This window comes from Anopheles stephensi, chromosome 3, assembly GCF_013141755.1.
Source record: "Anopheles stephensi strain Indian chromosome 3, UCI_ANSTEP_V1.0, whole genome shotgun sequence".
NCBI lineage: Eukaryota > Metazoa > Arthropoda > Insecta > Diptera > Culicidae > Anopheles > Anopheles stephensi.
Window position 1 is genome coordinate 49,462,523 of NC_050203.1, and position 22,998 is coordinate 49,485,520.

The 22,998-nt window shown below is 48.2% G+C and overlaps 9 protein-coding genes and 1 pseudogene across 19 annotated transcripts; 5 read left to right on the forward strand and 5 right to left on the reverse strand.

The window, feature by feature from the left end:
- Positions 1-125: 125 nt before the first annotated feature.
- On the reverse strand, positions 126-3,885 carry LOC118509070 (actin-binding protein IPP). The gene is made up of 4 exons (XM_036049193.1): positions 2,381-3,885; positions 1,344-2,316; positions 1,213-1,273; positions 126-1,135 (listed from the first exon to the last, which is right to left on the reverse strand). The coding sequence occupies exons 1-4, from the start codon at positions 2,810-2,812 to the stop codon at positions 745-747; spliced, it is 1,857 nt and encodes a 618-aa protein (XP_035905086.1). The 5' UTR covers positions 2,813-3,885; the 3' UTR covers positions 126-744.
- LOC118509069 lies at positions 3,483-6,173 on the reverse strand. The gene is made up of 2 exons (XM_036049191.1): positions 4,017-6,173; positions 3,483-3,938 (listed from the first exon to the last, which is right to left on the reverse strand). The coding sequence occupies exons 1-2, from the start codon at positions 6,021-6,023 to the stop codon at positions 3,822-3,824; spliced, it is 2,124 nt and encodes a 707-aa protein (XP_035905084.1). The 5' UTR covers positions 6,024-6,173; the 3' UTR covers positions 3,483-3,821.
- Positions 3,769-13,972, forward strand: LOC118509072. 8 transcript variants are annotated; one of them, XM_036049199.1, is made up of 5 exons: positions 3,769-3,962; positions 4,049-4,577; positions 11,681-12,394; positions 13,316-13,476; positions 13,544-13,972. In XM_036049199.1, the coding sequence occupies exons 3-5, from the start codon at positions 11,865-11,867 to the stop codon at positions 13,591-13,593; spliced, it is 741 nt and encodes a 246-aa protein (XP_035905092.1). In that variant the 5' UTR covers positions 3,769-3,962; positions 4,049-4,577; positions 11,681-11,864; the 3' UTR covers positions 13,594-13,972. The 8 variants fall into 8 exon arrangements, with proteins under 8 accessions (XP_035905092.1, XP_035905094.1, XP_035905088.1 ...); XM_036049201.1 differs by lacking the exons at positions 3,769-3,962; positions 4,049-4,577 and adding an exon at positions 9,971-10,072; XM_036049195.1 differs by lacking the exons at positions 3,769-3,962; positions 4,049-4,577 and adding an exon at positions 10,110-10,381.
- Positions 6,381-9,246, forward strand: LOC118509068 (X-ray repair cross-complementing protein 5). Its single transcript, XM_036049190.1, has 4 exons — positions 6,381-6,732; positions 6,829-6,945; positions 7,006-8,125; positions 8,195-9,246. Exons 1-4 carry the CDS (start codon positions 6,715-6,717, stop codon positions 9,124-9,126), a joined length of 2,187 nt encoding a protein of 728 aa, XP_035905083.1. The 5' UTR covers positions 6,381-6,714; the 3' UTR covers positions 9,127-9,246.
- A 212-nt stretch (positions 13,973-14,184) lies between the features above and the next one.
- On the forward strand, positions 14,185-15,037 carry LOC118509082 (annotated as a pseudogene).
- On the reverse strand, positions 15,026-16,065 carry LOC118509080 (39S ribosomal protein L13, mitochondrial). The gene is made up of 4 exons (XM_036049214.1): positions 15,880-16,065; positions 15,654-15,777; positions 15,412-15,566; positions 15,026-15,337 (listed from the first exon to the last, which is right to left on the reverse strand). Exons 1-4 carry the CDS (start codon positions 15,901-15,903, stop codon positions 15,104-15,106), a joined length of 537 nt encoding a protein of 178 aa, XP_035905107.1. The 5' UTR covers positions 15,904-16,065; the 3' UTR covers positions 15,026-15,103.
- Positions 16,066-16,100: 35 nt separating this feature from the next.
- LOC118509074 (leukotriene A-4 hydrolase) lies at positions 16,101-19,340 on the forward strand. 4 transcript variants are annotated; one of them, XM_036049203.1, is made up of 8 exons: positions 16,101-16,249; positions 16,548-16,637; positions 16,772-16,887; positions 16,964-17,290; positions 17,359-17,510; positions 17,584-17,989; positions 18,363-18,694; positions 18,772-19,340. In XM_036049203.1, exons 2-8 carry the CDS (start codon positions 16,595-16,597, stop codon positions 19,244-19,246), a joined length of 1,851 nt encoding a protein of 616 aa, XP_035905096.1. In that variant the 5' UTR covers positions 16,101-16,249; positions 16,548-16,594; the 3' UTR covers positions 19,247-19,340. The 4 variants fall into 4 exon arrangements, with proteins under 4 accessions (XP_035905096.1, XP_035905098.1, XP_035905099.1 ...); XM_036049205.1 differs by having other exon boundaries at positions 16,141-16,260; XM_036049206.1 differs by having other exon boundaries at positions 16,149-16,249; positions 16,523-16,637.
- LOC118509081 lies at positions 19,260-20,233 on the reverse strand. Its single transcript, XM_036049215.1, has 4 exons — positions 20,054-20,233; positions 19,915-19,979; positions 19,611-19,833; positions 19,260-19,536 (listed from the first exon to the last, which is right to left on the reverse strand). Exons 1-4 carry the CDS (start codon positions 20,114-20,116, stop codon positions 19,369-19,371), a joined length of 519 nt encoding a protein of 172 aa, XP_035905108.1. The 5' UTR covers positions 20,117-20,233; the 3' UTR covers positions 19,260-19,368.
- A 216-nt stretch (positions 20,234-20,449) lies between these two features.
- On the reverse strand, positions 20,450-21,148 carry LOC118509083 (PHD finger-like domain-containing protein 5A). The gene is made up of 3 exons (XM_036049216.1): positions 20,977-21,148; positions 20,702-20,892; positions 20,450-20,633 (listed from the first exon to the last, which is right to left on the reverse strand). Exons 1-3 carry the CDS (start codon positions 21,026-21,028, stop codon positions 20,547-20,549), a joined length of 330 nt encoding a protein of 109 aa, XP_035905109.1. The 5' UTR covers positions 21,029-21,148; the 3' UTR covers positions 20,450-20,546.
- A 67-nt stretch (positions 21,149-21,215) lies between these two features.
- On the forward strand, positions 21,216-22,860 carry LOC118509075 (tRNA (adenine(58)-N(1))-methyltransferase non-catalytic subunit TRM6). The gene is made up of 2 exons (XM_036049207.1): positions 21,216-21,337; positions 21,411-22,860. The coding sequence occupies exon 2, from the start codon at positions 21,430-21,432 to the stop codon at positions 22,759-22,761; it is 1,332 nt and encodes a 443-aa protein (XP_035905100.1). The 5' UTR covers positions 21,216-21,337; positions 21,411-21,429; the 3' UTR covers positions 22,762-22,860.
- The last annotated feature ends 138 nt before the right edge of the window (positions 22,861-22,998 follow it).

A 22,998-nucleotide genomic window follows, 5' to 3' on the forward strand; every position in this document is an offset into this window, starting at 1 on the left:
CATTATCCTACTGAGCAATGGCTTTACTTGTAGGGCTATATGAAGGAGACCGTATGCTTCCATCTCACCGTTATACGTCGAGTAAGTTTCGTCGATCAAAACACAGCAATTACCATCATCGCCAATTGCTTTATTAAAACACTTTATTAAGAATTAATCAAAAATTGACAAATGAGATGTGCGACAGCCGCAACAAGATTGTTTTAGGGATTGGGTGCCTGTTCGGTGTCCTGTGGATGATGATGAAACCCGGGAACGTAGTAAAATGAAGAATACTATACTTCTTTTTTTACGTTGTGTATATCTCAATCGGTATGCTTAGCTACTGGGTGTACTGTCCGGATGTAACCAACGTTTTGTTTAACAAACATCTTGACAAACCAGTGGATCGAACACTGGAAATGTTTTGTTAATTTAACACCAAAAAGAGGATTTGAAATTGAAAACTCTTTGGAAAATAGGACACGACTATTGGATCCGGCCACATGGTGTTACATGCGACACACTTCCAGTTTATCGATCGAGTTATATCGTGCTGACGGACCCTTCCAAAATGTACACCCTGTATATGTAGTTCAAAACATTCCTTCACCAACAACTGTCTTTCGGTAGGTGGAATTCTTTTTTCTAGGCTGGGAAAAGCAGAAACTGCAGACTGATTTGGTAGTAAAGGAAGCGGGACGACGAGCGCTTCATAAGCGCATCCTTTGGTTAGTGAATGTATCCAGTAGCGTGTGGATTCCTTTAGACGACGACAGCACCCGCCTCGGAGCGACTGGTGGGCAGGTCCGGGCATACTTTCCACTGGTCCGTGATGGGATCGTAACATTCGAACGATGCAATAGTAATCTGCGCACGGTAGAAGTTGATTTCGCACGGTTGATCACCGCCAGCTACGTACAGCAAACCGTCGGCCGCGGCCACAGCCGGACTGGAGCGCCTCACCGTCATCGGCGATACCATGGACCATTTGTCCTCGTCGAAGCTGTACCGCTCAACAGTGCGCAAAATCTCTTGCTGACTGCTGTTGCCACCGACCACGTAAAGATGCCGATCCAGGATGGCGACCCCCATCTGGCACCGTGCTGTTTGCATACACGCGAGCTTTGTCCATTCGTTTGTAACTGGGTTGTAACTGCACCAAGTAGACGGAGGGGGGGAAAGGATGTTAGTTGATGGGTTGGCTAATTGCCATGGTTACGCGATGCTTACCTAATCAAATCAGTTAGATACCGCGAGTGAGTATTACAGCCACCGACAATGTAAATCAATCCTGCGTGTAAATCAAACAGTCTGTTTAGTGGGTTATAAATTGCAGAAGAATTCTGCATCGATCGCCTTACCTTCAAAGCTCACGACGCCCATGCTAAATTTCGGTTCCGGCAGGTCGCCCACCATGCGCCAAGCGTTCTTCATCGGATCGTAACATTCAATCGAACCTCCAATATCCTCTCCGATCCAGCCGCCCATCGCGTACAGTGTGCCGCCGAGCGTACACAGGCCAAATTCGCAACGCGGCACATTCATCGGTGCCATCGGTTCCCAGTTATTGTTCTGTGTATCGTAAACCTCCCCGTTCGCCAGGATCTGACTGCCGCGTTCTCCGCCAATCACATAGATTTTTCCACCCAGTGCTGCCACGCCGGGCAGTATACGCCCAATCTCCATCGGAGCCGACTCAATCCACTCGCGGCGAAAGATGTCATACTTTATGACCGACTCGAAGATCCAATCCGTGGGCGTCCAGCCGGCCGACTGTTCGCGCCTGGAACCGCCGATCACGTAGATGCTTTTCTTCGCACAAACGCGCGGACACACGCGCAACGGCACCAGCTGTCCGCGGCGCGATGTCAGGTCTTTGCGCACCGAACGCAGTGCAATCTTCAGCGACACATCCCGACACTCGGCGATGGCCTGATCGATCAACCCGACTGGCACCAGGGCGATGCGAACGTGCGAAAGGATCTCAAATACGTACTGGCGCCTCGGTACCACATCGTGGCGTATCCAGCGCAGGGCGGCATTAAACACCTGGTACTCGCTGTCAACCCGTAGCGCCTCGGAAGCGATCACCTTCACCAGCAGCGTGTACGGAATGTCGAGCAGTTCGTCCTCAAGCGCCACCTTCGGGAAGTTGCTGTGGACAAAGTTGGCCGCCACCTCGGCCAGCTGGCGGCAGTTGTGCGCTTCCGCGAACCTCAGTATGCCTAGCGCGTTCGATGAGTGCAACTCCCGGCAGAGATACTCGCAGCATCCGTCCACTACCTCCGGCACCTGCAACATGTCGGCTGCGGCCAGCAGCTCCTGCACGTTGCTCTGCGGAAATGGATGGGTGAGCAAAAAGGTGATCTAGCATTCGCTGGAATTCGGCACAACCTACCTGCTCAATTTCGATCTGCCCGGTATAGATAAACTCAACCAGCAGCTCCAGGATGTCGGCCCGTATCGAGTGTAACGTGACGGTCTTCTGTTTGCCTTCGCTCAGTCCCAGTTCGGGCCGGAACATGGCTTCGAAGTATGCGGAACTTGCGCTCAGCACGGCCCGATGGGCGTGGACGGAGGTAGCATCGCCTACCTTGATCTCAACATCACAAAACCGTGAATCGAGCCTCAGTGCGTTCAGATTAAGCAGCATTTTTTGCGCGTAATGTGGACAGCTGAACCGAGGCTTGCCACCGCTACTCCCAGCAGTGCCTGGTACGCCCCCAACTGCCTGGGACAGATCCGTGCCAGGCGAAAGGGGCGATTGCGTTGAAAGGGAACAAATGATGTCTCCGCAATTGTTGCCGTTGCAATTGTTTAGCGGAGGCATGATTAATTCCTATTTTGTTTTCGTATCACTTTTGCAGGATTTGCAATTATTTGCGTTTTTTGTCCTCCTGATGATGGTTCCACTATTTTATCTCTTTACTTCGCACTTGCTGCGCGTGTGTGTGTGTGTGTGTGTCGGTGTCAATGACGGGTTCACACCTCAGCTAGCTGTTTTTGCTGCGCGGAACACTAGAGACAAATCGTCGTTCACCACTTATTTGGAGCAAAAAGTCTTCGGTTTCACTGCGCTATGCTTCACTGAATGCAGTGTCCACACACAAGCGGACACAGTGCCACAGCAGTAGCGTCTCGTCAACACAATTTCCTCATTCGATGGTCTTCGCGATACGTGCCTTAATTAAAGCGTACATGGTTCGTCCGGAGCTGTGAGTGTGCGATTTCGATGCTCTTATGCTTCCTACGCCCTGCTAGTACGCCCCACACGATTTTGATTCGGTGCGTTCACTGCTTGGTTGCTTGCTGGTGTGGCTAATCAAAGAATTCAAAGAAAACTTGATTCTCCGCCACAGCTCTGCGGTTCATGCACCACCACTTAATCAGGCAAGTTGGGCGAGAGAAGAAAATTGCGTACGGGTGAAACAATTACTGCAATTCACGAAACGCAGTCAGCAGGCAGGCACCAGCAGTCCATTCGAGATGCCTCTTTCACCCACAAGCACGAATTGCCTGAAAAACTACACCAAAGAGTTCCGACTTTCGCAAAGCTCTCTGCTGCGGCAACTCTCTGTTGGCAAAACCGTACAATTTCTCCGACATCAACTTCTCGCACAATACGCAGCAGCATGACGACGTGTGTGTGTGGTAGTGTGCGTGATTTGTTTTTGTTTTGCCACCATCGTTGCATTGCATGCGCGTTCCGCTCCTAACCCACACACACACACACACTCGCATCAGTCTGTCAATTGCTTGACGACGCAGGCGAACACACAGCACGCTGGAGAGTGCGTTTAGGGCAGCAACATAGCAAAAACAGCTTGTTGCGTCCACAACTAGCGAGGAACGTGGGACAGGACATCGTCATCAAGGACATCGTTGTTTCGTACTTTCCGATACAGCTTAACGATATGCTCACCTTCCGTGACGGCTTGCAGCTCGAGAAACAGCCCCTGTAATGGGTAAAGGATATACGTGTAAGTAACAGTATCTTCCATAGGGACGGTGTTATGTGAATAAAAGCAGTTTACTTTTAATTTTTCCCTCCTCTGTTCGATTTCAGCAGCAAACTCATCCTTATCAAGCAGAAAACGTTTCACCACATCCATCGCTACCGGGCAGTCCGTTTTGAGACACATTGCTGCCTTGCCGCCATGCCAGCTCAGGCTAACCGACGCATCCAAAGCGGACCACGTGGCGTGTGTATTGGTTTCCAAAGCATTGGAAAAGCTGACTGCCTTAGCTTTCGATTGTTCGTTCCGAATGCAGTACGTGATGATGCGCTCATCTTGCCTTTGGCAGCGAACTGGATGAGGATTGTTCTGAGCTATAACGTCGCTAGCAGCCGACTCCACACTCCCTTCAGTGGAGATTGATGACGATGGTGCTGTCTGTATGAAATGTCCTGCACACTCTTCCACTGGCTGTGCAGATGTTGGCATCGGAATCGTCAGCAGAAGCCTTTCATTTGCATGCTTTAGCGTCGTCACTAGCAAGAAGCGAAACGTCGGCAAACCATTCACCAACGCACGTTTCCCTAGAGCTACTATTCCGTTGAGCACTCCGTCGGATGAGAATGTATCGTGTACGGGGTAAGTGACAGTGCTTCCGTTATGCTCGATGTAAATATTCCAGCTTTTCTGGTTTGAGAGTAAGGTGAAGAACCCGAGATTGATTTCTATTCTTATGCTAGCGAATAGGCAAACCGTTTCTTTCCGGTTTCCTCCTATCCAGAGAGTTTTTTCGTTCCTCGGTGGCATGTCACGATGGAAAGTAGTATCCGCGCGAGCAAGCCCTTCAAACGCGGATCGATTGCTGTACAGTGCTAGTACGTCGAATTTCGCTTGTTCGGCTTGCAGTGCATCGTCTAGCCGTTTGTCAAAGTAAACCTCTTCCGTGAGCCTGTTCGTCATACGCTTCGAACTCGCTTGTCTGCCCTTTCCAAGCGTAAACATCTTCGGTACTTCCGGTACGCTGGTCGCTTTTCTATCTGCACAATCGATGGTATAGAATTGATTGTTGTCCGTTAGCAGCAGAGCCAGTGCATGGCTTTCGAGCATAGCAATTGCTATCACGCCTCGGACGGGTATTTCGTTCCTTTCTGTTACGATTTGATTTGTTTCTTCCGAGCAATAGTAGTGCACACGATGGATACCGGCACCGTTGGAGTACAGGAAAGCATTATTTTCCTTTTCGAAAGCGTAAGCCTCGATCGGGGCCGGAAGATAAATCGAGGTGGTTGGAATTGTTAAAGCTTCCGGCGCTAGAGTAGGGCCGAAAACAACCAGCACACCCGATTCCAGTAAAACCGTTAGCCAAAGGCTAGCTTTAGACAGCTCAAAATCTATTACACATGAGGCAAAACAACGCACTGTTATCAGATCACTTTCGCCCGTGTCCTGCTCCTGCAGCCAGTAGATACTGTTATTGATGGCTACCAGCAATATTTGGTCTCCGATGCTAAGCTTTGTAAAGCAAAGGAAATCACTCATAAACCGTTCATTTGCTTCCTTGACAACGACACTTTTGATAGTGAATCGGGCGGTAATATCGATACTTTCTACCACGAGGTCATAGCACTTGGAAGGAGGAACATGAGAGGAGAATCTTTTGGAAGCATCTATCACCTCCAACACTATCTGACCTCCAGTAGCCTGCTTTTGTCTCACTAGGAACAATTCGCCTTTTTTAGAACAACACTCAACATGCAGGACACGATTGTAATTGGCAACGTTAGCAAGCTCATCGCCCACCAATGCGTTTACCGTCAAACGTCCATCTGACGAAACTAGACATACTTTAGCATCAGTAGCTTTTAACGCACTGATCGGTGCAGCCAACGCATGGTCACCGCGGGTAAACAAGTGCTGCTCGTTGGACGTACGATTTATGTTCGTCACGGGAAGAAAGAACACGTGTTCTGCGCTCGCCACCACGACCGTCGTTGTTTGTTGATCTTCCTCCGCTACACAGACCATCGAAATTGGATAGAAATTATCGTTTGGGATCTTCCAGTACGGTAAACACTTCCACGCCATGGTTCAAACTTTTCACCAGCCAATCCGTGTTCTGAGCTTCTTGATGGTCGAGGAGCACTGGCATTTCACTGGCCGTAGTGATTTGGCGCCAAATGAAAATGACAACAAACAACTGGTTTCAAAACCAAGCTCGCTTGAAATCATGCAAAGTTAAAGATCTTTAGCCAATTTTGTTATAAAGAAGTCGATTACTATTTGAAATGAGAAGTGATGCCTTGTTTATACATTTTTAAATGCTCTTCAAGCTGTCCGCATTTGAGTTATGCGCTTTTGGTAGAAGAAACAAAATATAAAATCTAGCGTGAACGTATGTCAACTTCCGAATCACACACTATAAACCGGTAGCATAACTTTGAACTGTCAAACAGCTGTTTTCACAACACCGCTGGATTCATGTGAATCCATGTAAGACGGTGTAAATACTTGCAAAATGCGCAAATTCAAGTGCCTCGTCGTGTGATGAATAGAACGAAACAGACACACCACCAGTACACGTCGTTTGGGACATGTTTAAGAAGTGATTGTATTGCTTAGGTTCAAATTGATTCGCCCAGAGTGGGTTTTATCCTGAAGGAAAGTACGCAGCGTGTAGTCCAGTAGAGTGTTTTGAAAGGTGGTTCAGGCAACAGTCTTAACTGTTGTGCGAAAACAAAGTATTTTCGGTGAGATATCGTAAACTAACATCAACAAGATGGCTCGCGCATCAGGGGTACGTAAATCAGCATTGGTTATCAAAAGAGGTCCTAATAATTGCCAAGTTAAAAAAATTGAACCAGTGTAACGTTTCATACGTTTAACATTTTAGAAAGCACATATAATTGTTCTAGATGTCGGTCTTAGCACTGCGATTGCTACTGGTATCGAAAAGCAAAGCTTCTTCCAAAAGGCGAAAACGTGTGTATCGCTTATCATACAGCGCTTGGTACGTATCGATCAGAAAGTCCGAACAAAAACGGGCATTTATTACACCAAACTTCAATAGATTTTCAGCGCACCCAACGATCATGTCGGTGTGGTGCTGTTCGGAACGCAGGAAACCAACAATCAGCTAAGCGTCGAACTAGGTGGCTACGAGCACATCACGGAAGCGTTCGAATTGAAACAAGCCAGCTGGCAAACACTGCGTATACTGCAGAAACAAGTAACACGATCGAGCTCGGAGGCCGGCTGGTTTGACGCGTTGATCGTGGCAGCCAATTTGCTAAAAACCGAAAGCCTGGGCAAAAAGTTCACCGATTACAGTATTATTTTGATTTCTCCATTGTTTACACGGGACAATGTCGCGGAAGATCAGATAGCCGGAGTGCTGGAGGGCATACGCGGGATGCAAGCCGTACTACACGTCATTACCAACTTCGTCCAACACCCAGCAGCAACCGTCGCTTCGATTTTTACCACCTCTGGCACGTTTGAAGAGCAGGCAAACAAATCGGAAGCGCGTGCTTGGAACGAGCGATGGGTAAAGAAAGTACTGAATGACACAAACGGAACCGTGTCCAACATAAACTGGGCAGAGCGAATGTTGGCGTTTTTCGACCCAAAAGCCGTACGACCGACACCTTGGAACTCCGTACTGTGCATTGGCACGAAAGTGAATCTGTCCATTTCGGCCTATGTTATGATAAGTGAAGAGAAAGGATTGGGATCGTTCAAGGTGGACAGTGTTGACGACTCCACCAGCTCCACCACCAGGGTGGAAATGAAGACGCAATACTTTTTGAATGATAAACCGATGGAAATTTCGATGCAAGATATTATTATGGGTTACATGTACGGTTCTACAGCCGTGCCGTACGATAACACGATCGATATCGAGTACAGATCGGGCGAGGCACGGTTGGCCTGCTTAGGATTCACTGCGTCCAGCAATATTCTCGAGGAACATTTGGGTGCGAAAGGATCGCACGTGGTGGTGGCAAAGAAGGGATGTACCGCCTCGAACCACAAGCTTTCCGCGTTGGTTAAAGCAATGGCCGAACTGAACGTTACCATGATCGCTGCCAAGGTGTACCGCAAAGACAATAGGCCAAGATTGAATGCCTTGGTGCCGACGTATCGAAACGAAGTTCCATGTCTCACGATGCTGGAGCTTATATTTAAGGGTAAGATTTTCCGATAACATCCTTCCCCAATCGGTCACGTTTGCCTAATGTATTTTTTGTACGTTTTAGATGAGTTGTGCTGTTTGAAGTTCCCTCCGTTGCTGAAATCGAAACCGAAGCCAACGGCTGAACAGTACGACGCGATCGGCAAGCTAATTGACAGCATGAACCTAATGGATGCGTTTGACGATTCGAATGGAGAGGCTCGCGAAGCGTTTGCACTGCACGGCACCTACAATCCGACGCTGCAGCACGTGTACCGAGCGGTAGCGCGCCGTGCGCTCAATCCCAACCAACCTTTGCCAGCAGAGCCGGACAGCACATTGCAAGAGTTAACGACCGTTCCGAAGAAAGTGGCGGATCGTTCAAAACCGGCGCTGGAAGATGTAAAAAAGCTGTTTGAATTAAAAGAAATCAAACAAAACACGCGCGCCGAATGGCTCCAGCGGATGGCGAAGGTTAAGCTAGAGGATGATGCCACCTCCATCGTTTCCACCGTAGACAGCGGCATTCTGATGGACGACGACGACGATACCGACCGACGGACGGTTGTGTCCGTGGGCACCATTACCCCGGCACAGGATTTCGCTCTTCTGCTCCGCAGGGGTGAAAAGTTTGCCACCGTAGCTACCCAGCTGCAGAACGTTCTGTTCGAGCTGTTGTTCACCTCGATGCGGCCACCGGGAGATAAGGTAGTGGCGGCGCTGATTGTGTATCGAAGCGAGGCGCGAAATCTTGGCCCGTACCGGTACAACGAGTGGATGACAGAGTTTAAGCAGATGTTGCTGACGCGACGGAAGGAAGCTTTCTGGGAGGCGGTGATCGTTGGTAAGCGGTTGGGTCTTATCGATTCGCAGGAAAGTGACATGAGCACGGTAAGTGTGGAACAGGCAGCCACCTTTTACGAAACACCAACCCAAAGCAAGCCGGCAGTTGAAAGTTCTGCGGGCGATGAGATAGATTCGGACAGTTTGTTCGATGAGTTAAACGGTTCGTTTTAGGGATTTTTGTAAGAGCCTTTTTACGCTCGGAAGGTACACGTGTACAGTTTTGCCTGCAATCCCATTTGCCTACAAAATGTAAGGAATACCACAATAAACGATAAAGTGAAAGATCGGTAATTGCTTTGCGCTGAGTATGTCCCTTAGCTTATATTAGATTATATGTAGCTTGCCGCCAATAGAAGCTTTAGAAAGAATAGCAAGATAAAAATCATGTCTCGTTGGACACATTGAACAAACAAATAGAACCAGCTAACACACTTAACCAATCGAAATCTAAAGTTGTCGACCAATGTCGGTGTGATTGTTGTGCACCTGCAAACGTTAAACGCATCTCTCAAGTGCAGTGGAAGGGAATTCTCCACATCTCCACTCGCGCGCCCCACACACTGAACATTATCTGTGCGTGGATGCGCATCGGAAATTCAAGTTTCCACCGGTCCGTCAGCGTAATGTGGACGACATCGTGTCACATGTAATTTACCCACGTCCAGTGCAGTAAAGATAACAGAACCCCTCCGCGGTACGGGACAACGGGGACAAAATTTGTTATGTGTACAGGGATGATAGTTTCATTAAGACGCGGATTAGACACGGTTATTAGTGTGTTAAGTGTGTGAGGTAATACTGTTTCCCAGAGAGCTGTAAAGGCTTTGGTGAAGCTTCTTGGTGAAATAACATATGTTATGTGTGATGATCATATTTACCAGCCCTTAAACTCTCGGCCAGATAATCGTCAAAATTGATACTATAAAATCGAACTCGCCTACTCTGCTGATAGCGTTCGTTCAATCGAAATAGAACCACACACACACACACACACAACATAGCTATGGATCAATTTTGCCATTCACGATGATTAAGGATTTTGTGTTTATTTTCCTATCCTGGCCCTAACACGTATTAAGCAGAGGATAACCGTCCCTTCGGAAACGAAAACAAGGGGGTAAGATGGAAAGAAACGTATCACGCCTCGCGATAACGAGATACTACTTGCAAACGCCCAATTCTCGCTGTTGGCTTGTGTATATCCCGGCAGTCCCCGCTTTCGGCTAGTGTTTCGGTGGCTTCGTAGCGTGCCAGTACTGGGGAAAGGAATTATCCAGTGTTACTCGGTTACTTACAATAATTCTGGAGCGAAAGGGCACCACCACCACGCCAAGTTGCGATATCGGAATGGAGTTGACACTTGGCTGGACACACTAGAGCTCTAGAGCTGTGGCTAACGACCACCTGACTTCAGTCCAGACCGCTTGTAAGTTTAGCACCGCAAAAAAAAAAAGCAACACCATGCTGGTGGTACGAGGGAACACAGGCCCCCGCATTATGACTGGGACAAACATTTGTTAAGCGGCAAGCCATAAACTACCACCAGGAGTTTCATTTACCAGGCGGAGACCAACGCAATCAGCTCAACTAGTAGCTAAAACACACACGCTGGAAGATTGACGCCGTCGTCGTCGTACTCATCGTAAATGTTAAAAGACCAGCGACCTGCGATAACACAGCAGCAGCATTTCTTTTGCTAGTCCCATCCACATCCCTTGTTAGGCATGCTGTCCGTGGCGGGAAGTAGCTGATTGCGACGGTGCGGAGGATGCGCGCTCTCTCTCTCTCTCTCGTCTCATCGATTATCTCTGCTGTACTTTGGGGTTGGCTTTGTTTCGTGTCCTGTATGTGTGTGGTAGCTTAAGTAGTGAGTAGTTAGTGCGCATGAAACATACACTCTTTCCCAACATAACGTGTGTACACCTGCTTAGCCGGTGCTAATCCGCTCGCCGGAAGTGAACGACGCATCGGATTACGCCATTTTCAAAAATGTGCAAAACAATTCCGCAGAAGTACCGGGTAGCAATTGTGGGTCGAAACAGCAACCACTTGCTGTTGTTGTTGTTGATGATGCACACACACACACACACGCACGAACATGCACCCATTCTCATCCATTCCTGGCGGCCTAGACGGCGGATGGCTCTGATAAGATTTGCTGCTTGGTTCCGCGTTCGCGCTCTCTCTCTCTCTCTCCCTTTTTTCCAAAGTGTGCGTAATCATTGTTGTCTGATGTTTTGACTGCTTTCTTACAGTAAGCAAGCGGTGTTATTAGGAACGCTCTTGCTCCACATTTTGTTGATGGAGACCCTGTTGTGTGGGTGGGTGCTAGGTTTTGGTGACGATTGTTGATCAATTGGTTGACGGTGTATTTAATACTCAAAAGCTCAAATTTTTCCGAAATCACCACCCATCATCACCATCATCATCATCATCGCCGGTTGGTGCAGGATGTTTCGGGTGACAATCATCGGTGCTGATTATCTGTATCTTATCACGCACTGTGCCCCCGTGAAACCCGAATAAGGAAATCATCGTTATCGGGAAGCCACACCGGTGACGGGGTTCGGAAAGAACCGGTGACGGTGTGGTAGTGCGCGCGTTTTTTTGTTGTTGTTGGGTTGTGAAAAGTCATAAATCGAACGAACCCTTGCCATCCACAACACGCGTAACACGTTTCGATTCGCATGTTCCAGAGTGTTGTAACGTTTCTGTCGTTCTGCAGGTCAGTTATTACTGGAAGCTCGGCGGGGCAGTTCGTTCGATACCACCTCAACAAACAAGGTGCACGATCCCGTTGTCCGTGAGCTTGATGAAGGCTTCGAACCGGCGCGATCGAGGAGTGCAAGCACAGCAGTAGCAGCAACAACAATCGCCAGGGATCGTCTTCCCCAACCTGTGCCGAGGTGATGCAATTTATTCGCAACAGCCTCTCGTTTTCGTTCATCAGCAACCAGGGCAATAGTCAGCAATCACCGGCAAATGGCACACCGGCGAACGGAGCGGGGGGAGGCACGGACGCCCGCAAGAATGGAACACCACCGTCACGCTCGGAATCGAACCTTAGCGAAAAGTCGCAGTACGCGACGGTCCGATCGAAGTTGCCGCTGAACTTGGGTAGCCCTCCGTCCGCGTACAGCACACCGTTTCAGAGTCCGGTCATTGCGAGCCGCACCTTTCCGACGCTGGTTGATGCTGCGGCAACGCTTAACAGAACCGATAGCCGGGATGACTCAGGCAACGGCACCATCAAACCGGAACGGTCCAGCAAGGTGTACTTCATCGAGCAGGGCCAGCTGCAGACAGATTACGAGCTGCCGGAGCGACCCGGGCGATCAGTGCGCGGTACGGCGAGTGTGGATGGCGATGGCATCGTCAACCCGGCCTTCACCAACGATTCCGGTGCCACTGTGATAAACATGCCCAGTACACAGCCGAGGTGAGTGAGACGTGGGATGGTAGTCCGTGGCAACACACACGAAGCAATCCATGACGTTGGGGATGTTGGATTATGCTGAACATTAAGTTTTGCCAAATGGGTGGTATGTGGAATTCCTGCACCTCTAATCGGATAGATGTATGTTTGCGGGGTACGATAGGAACATGTGTAAAAGTGCGCTACACAGCATTGCGATAAGATGGTTGCGATAAGGATAAAGTGAATGTCATCAATGCGGAACATGCGAAACGCTGGAAGCTTCAAGTTGGGTTGGAAGTTGCAGAATGTTTTCCCCGCTTTTTTGAAAAGTATTTAATATAATACAATGTTTATCAAATTGCATGCTGTAACAACACATCAACACTGCAACAAGATAAAGCCTTTGTACTTTTGCGTCAAAAGGGGTCGTAATTCATTATCAACCCTTGTTGAAGAATTCTTCTAGTCGACAATATGAGCCTACTAGACCAATTCAATTTCTTCTCCCCCAAACGCCGGACATGGATACGGATACTGATGATTGTGGTAACGTTAATACGAGCCAATAGCATTTCGATTGCCATCACCGATTGGATTACCGGTGACAGTATTGCAGTGTTTTGTGATCTTTCACTGTGCCTGGATTGATGAATCATATAGCAGTCTCATCAATCATTTGTTTGTTCGTATAAAATCTCTAGCTATTCTTTCTTTTTCTTTACCTGCCTGCGGCGTGCTATCGGCCCGTCCTTATCAAGTTTCTGCCCCAGGTGGGCCCGTAATAATGCTATCAAATCTTACTTCTATTTCTGTCTCCGCATGCCTCCTTGCCCGTGCCAGATGTGTTCGAGTACTGTCCAAAACGGCTTGAATGAATCATCGTCGGATGGATAATATGAGAGTTGAACCTAATCCCTTTCACTTTCTTTCTTTCAATTGCAGCGTTATACGGGAACAGTACTGGACGTGGTCATGTCGTTGCCGACGAGAACTCACCTCCCGGGAGAAGGCTCTGCTCATTGTGATTTTCGTTCTGGTGCTGGTCATTGGAGGTCTCGCAACGTACCTGGGCATTGTGGTGGACAGCGATGATGGAATTACTGGTACTATAGACATTTTGAATTCCATGTCTCCTTACTGCATTTTATTAATGTCATTTTTCTTTTGCAGGTGGCATACTCACGAGAAGTGTGCTTCAACCAGTGATCAGCGATCAGTAGTAAGATCGTTACAAGCAACATCAACGTTAGCAAAGCGACCGATAGCCTGATTGACGGTCATGTTTCTGTACAAAACGAACCATCCCATCGAACGTGTGCTCAAACTACAGTAAACTCTATTGCTAAGACTGCATATATCACACCCTGTTTCTAATCCCATGACGTTAGCGAAATCCACAGCAAGCAGAACGCATGGTATCGATCAAGTACATTATTAGTTTCTAATGTCTGTAACCGTCTCTTGATGTTATGTGTATTTTATGCCGTTTACCTATTAATTCAGTAAGCCGGAACAGAGTACGATTAGAGGAAAGTTTTCTTCTGTTAATAAAACAAACCTGCATAATCCGCTTAATGCAAGCGAATCAATCAACAGGAAGTTGAAGATGTTTCAGATGGCAGGCCCAGGCCTATCGAAATTGTAATGCCGAAATTAGAGAAAAGATCCGAATTGAAACTGCTTCAAACAATCAAACTTTTGAAATTTCAAAAATTGCCATTGTCCAGCAGGTCTCGTCATTTGTCCGTTACTCTTTTCGCGCCATTTGTTTTCTACGGCAGTGTTGCCAGTCAACTGTCAAACGTGTTGTTGCTGTTTATCCTTTTGTGCCCGCCAAAGTTCATCGAAGCAGGCGGCTATTTGTCAGGCGTGCGAAGCCTTGAGCAGGAAACAGGCGTGCAACATAATTGGAATACTGCGTAGAAAGAGGCAGTTTGGTAAAATTTCTGGAGCGCCATAACGATGGCTCCGCGTCGCAAACGTGCAGCTGCAGCCAAGTCCACTGAGGTAAGTGCTTAGGCCGCCAATTGAAAGAATCAAAACATATTTCCTCATATGCATGCGCGTTTCAGACGACGGCCAAGAAAGCCAAGCCAGAAGAAGCTACGTCGAAACCGGTTGAGACAGAGGAGAAGGGCTCGAAGGATGGGGCCTACGTGTTCATCGAACACTGTAAGTCATGATCCGTGTTTAAGCGCAAGGCCGCCGAGGTCCATTCGGAGCTGTGCGAGCTTGCGCCGGAACACAACCTTCAGCTTGTGCTGAACGAGAACGGGAAACCGCGCCGGGGAGCTTTCGAAATCTCCATCGCTAAGTCGGTGGACGGTGAGAAGGTGCTGGTATGGTCCGGAATGTCCAAGGGACCACCGAGGAAAGACAAGTTCCCGGAGGCAAAGAGCATCCTCGACGTTGTTCTTAAGGCGTTGAAGTAAGGCACGACGCCGCACGGATTGGTGCCGCGGGAAGGCGGGAGTGGGCTCATTTATTCTTCGAAATGCTATGCCGTATGACGAAACTCGAGCAAACCCTACCCGGGACTCGTGTTTCCGAAGCTTAGCTAGTCTTTCGCTGGAATGGTGCAGCACACTGACGCGTTGCCAGACGGCAAACCATCTGCATTCAGAGTACAAATCAGCGAAATAAACTCAGGAATACTGTTGTATACATGCACGATCTGTTTTATTGCTAACCGCCGGAGGGTAAAACTAAAGCACATTACGCGACGATTACTTATCGCAGAATGTAATCCTTCGGGTAGTCCATAATCTTCGGGAAATTGCGAACCAATTCTGGATCGATGTGGTCCAACCGTTCTGGAACACGCCGCGGTTGACGTATTTGGTTGGTAACGTTCTCAAGCACTTCCTTCGGCACTTCGGCGTCCTTGAACAGATGGAGCCTTTGCATCGTGTGTCGACGCTGTAGGTTTCCCTTCATTGCACGGTACACGGCTTTCTTCATAATCTTTGAGAAAGTGGAATAAAGAAGCTCGTTAAGAGTGCGTTTCATGTATCGATGCAGGCCCGCCTTGCCATTACCATTGTTGGATCTTTCTCGTGCAGTTGCCATGCCAGTGTCCAGCTTGCTCCGCCCGCGTATCCGGTATGGTGAAAGTAGGCACGCTTTTTCCATTCGTCGCCGGGAAGCGCAATTTCAGCCGTGTTGATTACCACAACGTGATCACCGCAATCATCTGAAAGCAAAACCAATTCCCGTTTCCCGGGTCAGCAGTCAGTAGGTAGCCGGATTTGTTGTATGCCTCATTTTTAGCGACACTCACTCATAGGATGGTAGATTGGTTTATGCAAACCCATCAAATGTTTCCTTATCAACGATGCAGCCTCGAATGGGTTTTGCCAGGTGCAATCGAATATGTGCCATGTTCTGGCGAATGTAGCCCATTGCTAACACAGAAAAATAACAAAAACACATCAACATGATTCGATTTCATAACACACCGGCCACCGGGGGGATGTTGAGCACGGCGTCGAACTTGTTTGTTTTACCTGCACTCGTTGTGTAACAGACATTCCGGCGTCCTAGAACAAATGCGTTCTTGAATTTGCTTGCAGTACTGGAATTGATTTCGGAAAATCAGGAATAATTTAGCAAATAATTTTCCTTTTCTTTGGCATGTGCCCGCATTCACAACCACAACAAACCTGACAGTGCCTACTTTGACGTTTGTGACCAAGGTGAATATATGGGGGGCCTGTTTTGGATGACCCGTCTGTTGACAGATGCAATACACGGGATGACTTTCGGTTGCCATTGTATTTAGAATCTGCACTCGGAGCAGATAATTCTCACTCAACAGTTGGTTTTCGTGGGAGTCGGAGCGACAACACAGTAGAAAAAGTGATTCGGCATTCCTTGGTGAGTTTCGAGTGCGTTTCACTATTTACATTTGCAACAGCAATTGTGTTACCATTTTAAAGGGAAGAAGAAGGTGATCGTGGGGGCTGTCAGTCCCCCCGTTCTCAGGCTGCCGACTAGGTGCCACCCGAGGTTCGTGATCTCATCTGCGTGGGTTCTGATGATGATGTGGGACTGAGTGAGGGAGTTAAGCTACCCCCGCCCCCAATCGATACCTCTGATCTCCATATTAATTAGGGACCATTATTGGCAATCATGTATAATTTTGCAAAGCGTTCCATCTCGGTGTTGTTCACAGTTACCGTCGTAGTTTCGCTGCTAGCCTTGTACCGGCCCATTACCACGATGCGCCTGAGCCCGCTGGATCCAAGCTCCTATTCGAATGCTCGTAAGTAGCCACCTGGAACGAGATAGTGCAGTGGAATGCCACTGAAATGTTCAATTGTTTGCCTTATCTGCCCACTTAACATATGTATGTCCCCCTGCGCCCTAATCGCATGTTATTCATCATCACTCTTACAGATGAGCTTATCATACGTCATGTGGATCTGGATTGGACGGTTAACTTCGATAAGAGCACCATCTCCGGTACGGCCACGCTTAACTTCAAACTGATCAAAAAGGATCTCGAGGAAATTGTACGTACGAGCAATCGATCGCACCGTGAATGGCTTTACTCACGCAAAAACGGTTTTCTCATTGCACCACCCACAGTTCCTGGATGTGAGCGACATTAGCGTGTCTTCCGTCGTGGTAAAGTCTTCCGCCGGTGAGGTCCCGGTGGATTGGGACATCGGCGGTACGGTAGAAAACATTGGTTCCAAGCTGACCATCTACTTGCCGACGAAAACGAACGACGATCTAACGCTGGTGATCGGTTACGAAACATCGCCGAAAGCGAGTGCTCTGCAATGGCTCACGCCCGAGCAAACGTTTGGCAAGAAGCATCCGTATCTGTTCAGCCAGTGTCAGGCGATCCATGCCCGTTCGATTCTGCCCTGCCAAGATACGCCGGCCGTAAAGTTTACCTACAATGCCACGGTAAGGTGTGGGGAAAGCGTTTCGCGTTGCTTGCTTACCGATCGCGCATTTCATTTGCTTTCGTTTAGCTTCATCATCCCAAGGAGGTTACCGGGTTGATGAGCGCTATAAGGGTCGATTCCACACCGGGAGTATCCAAGTTTCAGCAGAAAACACCCATTCCCAGTTATCTGCTTGCCATCGTGGTGGGTGCACTGGTGTCCAAGCCGATAGGACCCATGTAAGCCAAAGCGTATACATCTGCTGTGGATCAAGAGAACAAAGTTTAAAGCTTTTTTTCTGTTTTATTCCAGTTCGAGCGTGTGGGCCGAGCAGGAACAGATCGATGAAGCCGCCGAAGAGTTTTCCCAAACGGCTGACTTCATTGCGAAGGCAGAAGAAATTTGCGGTCCGTACGTTTGGGAGCGTTACGATTTGCTGGTAATGCCGCCGAGCTTCCCGTTCGGTGGTATGGAGAATCCGTGCCTAACGTTCGTAACGCCGACCCTGCTCGCGGGCGATAAGTCGCTGGCGACGGTAGTGGCTCATGAGATTGCCCACAGCTGGACCGGAAATTTGGTGACCAATCGGAACTTTGAGCATTTCTGGCTGAACGAAGGATTTACGGTTTTTGTGGAAGGCAAGATCGTGGGACGATTGTCCGGCAATGCGTCGCGTGATTTCCATGCCCTGCACGGGTTGAGCGAGCTGTCGGATTGTGTACGTGTGTTGGCGAAACGATCGCGTAAAAGCCATGCTACATGATGCGAGATGCCAAAAAGATTTCGCTAAAAAGGAGGAGGATTTGCGAAATTTTTCCGTCAAAATCATCTCGGTTCATCAACCCGTGTTGTTTAGAGCACTTCATGCTATCTCCCTCTTTGACCGAAAACTACCATGGCAACGCATAGAATGTGACAGAGAGGGCTAGAGAGAAGCGAAATCTTTCCGAGATTCCAGCTCGAGGAGGCGAAATCTTTTTGATGGATAGATTTCGCATAATCCCACCTTTTTAGCGAAGTCTTTTTGGCATCTCGCATCATGTAGCCTCGCTTTAACGGGCAAATGCTTAATGGGCTTAATTCGTTTGCAGATTAAAACTCAGCTAGCCGATACGCCCGAACTGACAAAGCTGGTCGTCGATCTGTCCGAGTGCGGACCGGACGATGCTTTCTCCACCGTGCCGTACATCAAGGGTTCGACCTTCTTGCGCTATCTGGAGGATCTGCTCGGCGGGCCGTCCAAGTTTGAACCATTCTTCCGCGCCTACCTGAACCGCTTCAAGTACCAGTCGGTGCTTACGAACGACTTCAAGCAGATGCTTTACGAGTGGTTCCGCGAGGATCCCAAGAATGAAGTGCACCTCGAGCGAATCGATTGGGACCTGTGGTTGTTCGGCGAAGGTATGCCACCAGTCATTCCGAGGTACGCTGCCAATTGTAGGGTAAATGCTTTAAGAACGCTTTCAGCTAACAAATGTACAATCTCTCTCGATTCCTCAGCTACGATCGATCCATGCTGGAAGCATGCCTGGCCCATGCCACCCTGTGGGCGGAAAACGATTTGGACACCATCCGGGACTCTCCGCTGCTGAAGCAAAAGCTGGTTAGCGTGCAGTTGATTGAATTCCTTGCCCAACTGCTCGAGAAGAAAACGATCGTTGATCTGACGGCGGAGAAGGTGGCGCTGCTGGGCGAAACGTACGGATTCAGCACGACCAAGAACGCAGAACTACGGTTCCGCTTCGTGCGGCTGTACATACGTGCCCGGTTGTTTGACAAGCTGGATGAAATTCTTGCCTTCGCCAACAGCAACTTCCGGATGAAGTTTGTGCGTCCGGTTTACAAGGAGCTGGGCGCTTGGCCAAAGGCGAGACCGATGGCCATTGAAAACTACAACCGTGTAAAGGATCAGATGATGACCGTTTGTGCGTACACGGTGGCGAAAGACTTGGGCATTTCGGATGCTTCGGCATAAGCAAAACCGTGCGTTTTGTGCTGCAAGCGGTATGATGAACGCATTTTGAGTTTTTTTACTTTTTAGAATAAAGCTATACAACCAGCAAATGAGATTGAATTATCGTAAGTGGATTCGGTGCTTTACACCATGACGGATTTACGCGCCTCTCTCGGGTTGGTGCGCATCTCAGTGACGCTTCGATCGTGCGAGTGTAACTGCAGTTCTTCCGTTTGTACCGTTGCTCTCCAACGGAGAAATAAAATTGTTCCACTGATTGCTAATAGCACGGCGGCTATCATGGTTAGCGGCTGCCGGGGGCAATTGTTTGAAAACGGTCAGTCGGTTCCGAGAACGGTTCCCAGGTAACCAGCGCGATACTTACCTCCGGTATTTTTTGCACCACTTGCACCGATCGTGTACACTGTGTCATTGTAATGATCGATACGATCAGAAGGAAAAAGAATACGGCGTACGAGACGGCCAGCACGGAAATGTGTTGCGTTTTGAGGCCGCGATCCGTTCGCACTAAATTAAGCGCGAAACTCGAGTACGATACCATCGTCAGAAGCGCACTGCCTGTAGTAATGGTGATGTACGTTATGTTCCTAGAAACAAATGAAACAATTGATGCCAGTCAAACGACGTGCCCGTTTTGGAACGAAGAAAGCAATCAGCCAACAACACACCAAACCCTGGATTCGACACAGTCACCGGCAGTGATGAAAATCATTCCACCGACGATCATACACAGCTGCGGAGAATTGAATTAGGTTTAAGCGGACTCGACTTTCTTCCCAAGATTGTGTAGCGACTACGTATGCTTACAAGAGAAACCACCTTCGTCACACCAACGGGTGAAAGCACAAATTCGGCTCCGGTCTGCAACATTCTGGCACGGGAAGGAATTCGATTCCCAAGCTTGCTTTATCATACTCCTGCTGAGCACGACTGATGTGTACACTTGAACGGTAGTCCACAGTGACGGGCCACTGCGATTGTAATTATGGCCACGGAAACTAATTGCATTGTAGATCATCTACTTTCGATAAGAAAGGACAACTTTATAGATAGTGAAACCACTCAAGCACGATGGCTATCTAACAGCAGCGGGCAGATGATAAGAAGCCATCGCACGGTTAGACAGTAGGAAAACGTGCTCCGCAATTCGAACGACTTTCAGCAGCGAAGGTGCGCGGAACGGAAACAACAAACACACGGCGCTAGCGATATTGTAGTACCATCCGGTTGTTTATTTATATCTTAACTAAGCCCAGAAAGGTTAAAGTAGTAAGAATCTAAACACACGATTACGCTACGTTTATCTCTTGAAGCCGTACTTTTTCCGCTCGTAGAACAGATCTGTTTTCGAGCTGCCGAGGTTTACGATCTTGGGACATCCATCGCGCTAGGTGGGAGAAATGGCATTTGTTTAGCATCAGAACCGATCAGTAAAACTTATCGGACAAAACTTACATCCTTTTCCTGGATTGTGCATTCCTTGCAGTAGTATGCATCCGATACACCTGGTCCTCCGCATATAACGCACCGACCCTGGTAGGAGCCGTAATTACATTCGTCACAAATTCGTACCAACGTACAGGGTCGCACGTACGAGTCGCAAATCACACACTTGCCATCACATTTTTCGCACAGGCGTCCGATGGCTTGAGTGGAATAGGAGCGGAAGGCGTTTGTTAGGAGTCGATCAGAATATGGTTCTATACTTTACGCAACGTAGCTTCACTTACCCACACCCGGTTGTTTACGGCAGAAAATTAAATCCGGATGATGTTTGGCCATAGTGAGGTAGCGATTTCTAGCGTGGCCCGCTAAACAGAAGCGTTGTAGATTGTTTTTGTTTGCCGGTTTGTGCAGCCGTAAACAACGAAGATGCGTTTGACGTTTGCAAGGTGTCAAAAGGCAAGATGTGCCACCGGTTACCGAAGCTAATTACCTTGGTAATCGGTTGATGTTTGTTGACTGTCAAACGCCTAGTGTGACAGCAGGTAAACAGACCGGTGTTTACAAAGAGTGTACATGTGGTCGCAAAGCCCGCATCAGCAGGAAAGTCGTAAAACAGAGCAGGAATTTTCGATTATCTGTTAATAGGTAAATGTCGATGTTAGCGACGGTGATAGCTGAAACACTAGGCTTCATGCTTTCAATTGTTTCATTTCCCTAGTTTTAAAGTCTTCATCAAAATGACCGACAAGATAAAGGTGGGAGATTTCCTGATCGTACAGCGTCAGAAGTACACAAAGCTGCAAAAGTTCAACAATCTAAACACGATCGTGAACCTGGGAAAGGATCAAGTAGAGTTGCGGCTTGCGGAAAACCATTCCTACCATACCACGTTCCATTTGGTGCCGAAACAGGAACGGGGCAAGCGAATCTACACGCTCGATGCACTCTCGACGCCTTCGGAAATACGGAACTTGAAAGAACTGCTCATCAAGGAGAGTGGTAACGACAATCGGAATATCATCGACGATCGACAATCGCAGGCGCTTTCGACGGAGGAAATTCTCAAGCTGCGCGAAGAATGCGAATCTTCGTCGGAAGTGATCGGCAAGCTGGTAGAGAACTCAAAAAGCTTTGCCACGAAAACGGAATACTCGCAGGAAAAGTATTTGAAGCGAAAGGAGAAAAAGTACTTCGAGTACATCACGATACGGCGTCCGTCGATTCGGCTGCTGGCCGACATTTACTGGCGTTTGGATCCGGAGAAGGTGCTCGGCGTTCGTTTCGATACGCTGTCACAAATCATTTCGTACAGCGGAGTGTGCAGTGTCGGTAACTATCTGTTGTACGAATCTGGCACGAATGGATTGTTACCGGCTGCGATGCTGAACGCTATAGGAGCGGAAACCGGCGGTAAACTGGTACATTTGCATCCTGGCAATGTGGCACAAAAGCAAGCCCTCCTAGCAATGGCTTATCCAGCCGAACAAGAAGCACGATGCGTGTCGGTGAACATCTATTCAGTGCTGCGACATTTCTACCAAACCAAGGCAGACGCAACCAATGGGAAGGAAGCAGCAGCCGAGGAGGTGAACGATGTGGCTGTAGTTACTGCAGACGAGCCCGCCATTGTCGAGGAGAAAGAGGAGTTCAATGGAACCAGCAAGCGTAAACTCGAAGAAACAGACGAAGGTGCGCAGGGCACGGAAGCAAAGCAGATAAAACTGGACAAGCAAAAGCAATCGTGGGAGCTAGAGAATGAAACTGCCGCAAGCATTATGGAGGAAAAGTTTGATTCGCTCGTTATCGTAGCGAAGGAACATCCGTACAGTATTCTGAAGGCGTTGCTTCCATTCGTCAAACCCAGCCGACCGATCGTGATCTTCAGCACTTCGAGAGAAATTCTCACCGAGTGTTACGTGGACATGAAGACGGAAGCATCCGTAACGTATCTACGCGTAACTTCCAATTGGATGCGCCAGTATCAAATACTGCCAAATCGTACTCATCCGGATGTTACGATGTCCGGGAGCAGCGGTTACCTTCTTACAGGGTACACTATCGGGAATTGATAGTAAAAGGCGACGGGAGAAAGGAACTATAAAAGGAAAGGAAATTTTGTTCACTGGACTGTATGCATAATAAAACAGTAATTTTGAATTATAATTCTATTTCTATGGTAAAACATATTGAGAAGGTCTGATCTGAGTAACCCTGTATATCAACAATGGTTAGCTCATACTATTAAGTTGGACATTATTAATTATTGTTTTATAAATTTTCAGTTTAATTTACTTATAGAAACTTTC

What these genes read in the sequence shown, in the direction of transcription:
- LOC118509070 (XM_036049193.1), bottom strand. Translation starts at nt 2,812, where the DNA reads ATGCCTCCGCTAAACAATTGCAACGGCAACAATTGCGGAGACATCATT. An exon ending in GGCAGATCGAAATTGAGCAG is followed by an intron (nt 2,317 to 2,380) that starts GTAGGTTGTGCC and finishes CCATTTCCGCAG; the next exon opens with AGCAACGTGCAGGAGCTGCT. An exon ending in TATCTAACTGATTTGATTAG is followed by an intron (nt 1,136 to 1,212) that starts GTAAGCATCGCG and finishes TACTTGGTGCAG; the next exon opens with TTACAACCCAGTTACAAACG.
- LOC118509069 (XM_036049191.1), bottom strand. Translation starts at nt 6,023, where the DNA reads ATGGCGTGGAAGTGTTTACCGTACTGGAAGATCCCAAACGATAATTTC. An exon ending in AGAGGAGGGAAAAATTAAAA is followed by an intron (nt 3,939 to 4,016) that starts GTAAACTGCTTT and finishes TACCCATTACAG; the next exon opens with GGGCTGTTTCTCGAGCTGCA.
- LOC118509068 (XM_036049190.1), top strand. An exon ending in CGCTTATCATACAGCGCTTG is followed by an intron (nt 6,946 to 7,005) that starts GTACGTATCGAT and finishes AAACTTCAATAG; the next exon opens with ATTTTCAGCGCACCCAACGA. An exon ending in GCTGGAGCTTATATTTAAGG is followed by an intron (nt 8,126 to 8,194) that starts GTAAGATTTTCC and finishes TGTACGTTTTAG; the next exon opens with ATGAGTTGTGCTGTTTGAAG.
- LOC118509072 (XM_036049199.1), top strand. Translation starts at nt 11,865, where the DNA reads ATGCAATTTATTCGCAACAGCCTCTCGTTTTCGTTCATCAGCAACCAG. An exon ending in ATGCCCAGTACACAGCCGAG is followed by an intron (nt 12,395 to 13,315) that starts GTGAGTGAGACG and finishes TTTCAATTGCAG; the next exon opens with CGTTATACGGGAACAGTACT. An exon ending in CAGCGATGATGGAATTACTG is followed by an intron (nt 13,477 to 13,543) that starts GTACTATAGACA and finishes TTTCTTTTGCAG; the next exon opens with GTGGCATACTCACGAGAAGT.
- LOC118509080 (XM_036049214.1), bottom strand. Translation starts at nt 15,903, where the DNA reads ATGTCTGTTACACAACGAGTGCAG. An exon ending in ACCAATCTACCATCCTATGA is followed by an intron (nt 15,567 to 15,653) that starts GTGAGTGTCGCT and finishes TTTTGCTTTCAG; the next exon opens with ATGATTGCGGTGATCACGTT. An exon ending in ACGAGAAAGATCCAACAATG is followed by an intron (nt 15,338 to 15,411) that starts GTAATGGCAAGG and finishes ACTTTCTCAAAG; the next exon opens with ATTATGAAGAAAGCCGTGTA.
- LOC118509074 (XM_036049203.1), top strand. Translation starts at nt 16,595, where the DNA reads ATGCGCCTGAGCCCGCTGGATCCAAGCTCCTATTCGAATGCTC. An exon ending in AGTTTACCTACAATGCCACG is followed by an intron (nt 17,291 to 17,358) that starts GTAAGGTGTGGG and finishes GCTTTCGTTTAG; the next exon opens with CTTCATCATCCCAAGGAGGT. An exon ending in ATGCCACCAGTCATTCCGAG is followed by an intron (nt 18,695 to 18,771) that starts GTACGCTGCCAA and finishes TCGATTCCTCAG; the next exon opens with CTACGATCGATCCATGCTGG.
- LOC118509081 (XM_036049215.1), bottom strand. Translation starts at nt 20,116, where the DNA reads ATGTTGCAGACCGGAGCCGAATTTGTGCTTTCACCCGTTGGTGTGACG. An exon ending in TGACGAAGGTGGTTTCTCTT is followed by an intron (nt 19,980 to 20,053) that starts GTAAGCATACGT and finishes AATTCTCCGCAG; the next exon opens with CTGTGTATGATCGTCGGTGG. An exon ending in TGTGTCGAATCCAGGGTTTG is followed by an intron (nt 19,834 to 19,914) that starts GTGTGTTGTTGG and finishes ATTTGTTTCTAG; the next exon opens with GAACATAACGTACATCACCA.
- LOC118509083 (XM_036049216.1), bottom strand. Translation starts at nt 21,028, where the DNA reads ATGGCCAAACATCATCCGGATTTAATTTTCTGCCGTAAACAACCGGGT. An exon ending in CCGTAAACAACCGGGTGTGG is followed by an intron (nt 20,893 to 20,976) that starts GTAAGTGAAGCT and finishes ATTCCACTCAAG; the next exon opens with CCATCGGACGCCTGTGCGAA. An exon ending in GCACAATCCAGGAAAAGGAT is followed by an intron (nt 20,634 to 20,701) that starts GTAAGTTTTGTC and finishes TCTCCCACCTAG; the next exon opens with CGCGATGGATGTCCCAAGAT.
- LOC118509075 (XM_036049207.1), top strand. Translation starts at nt 21,430, where the DNA reads ATGACCGACAAGATAAAGGTGGGAGATTTCCTGATCGTACAGCGTCAG.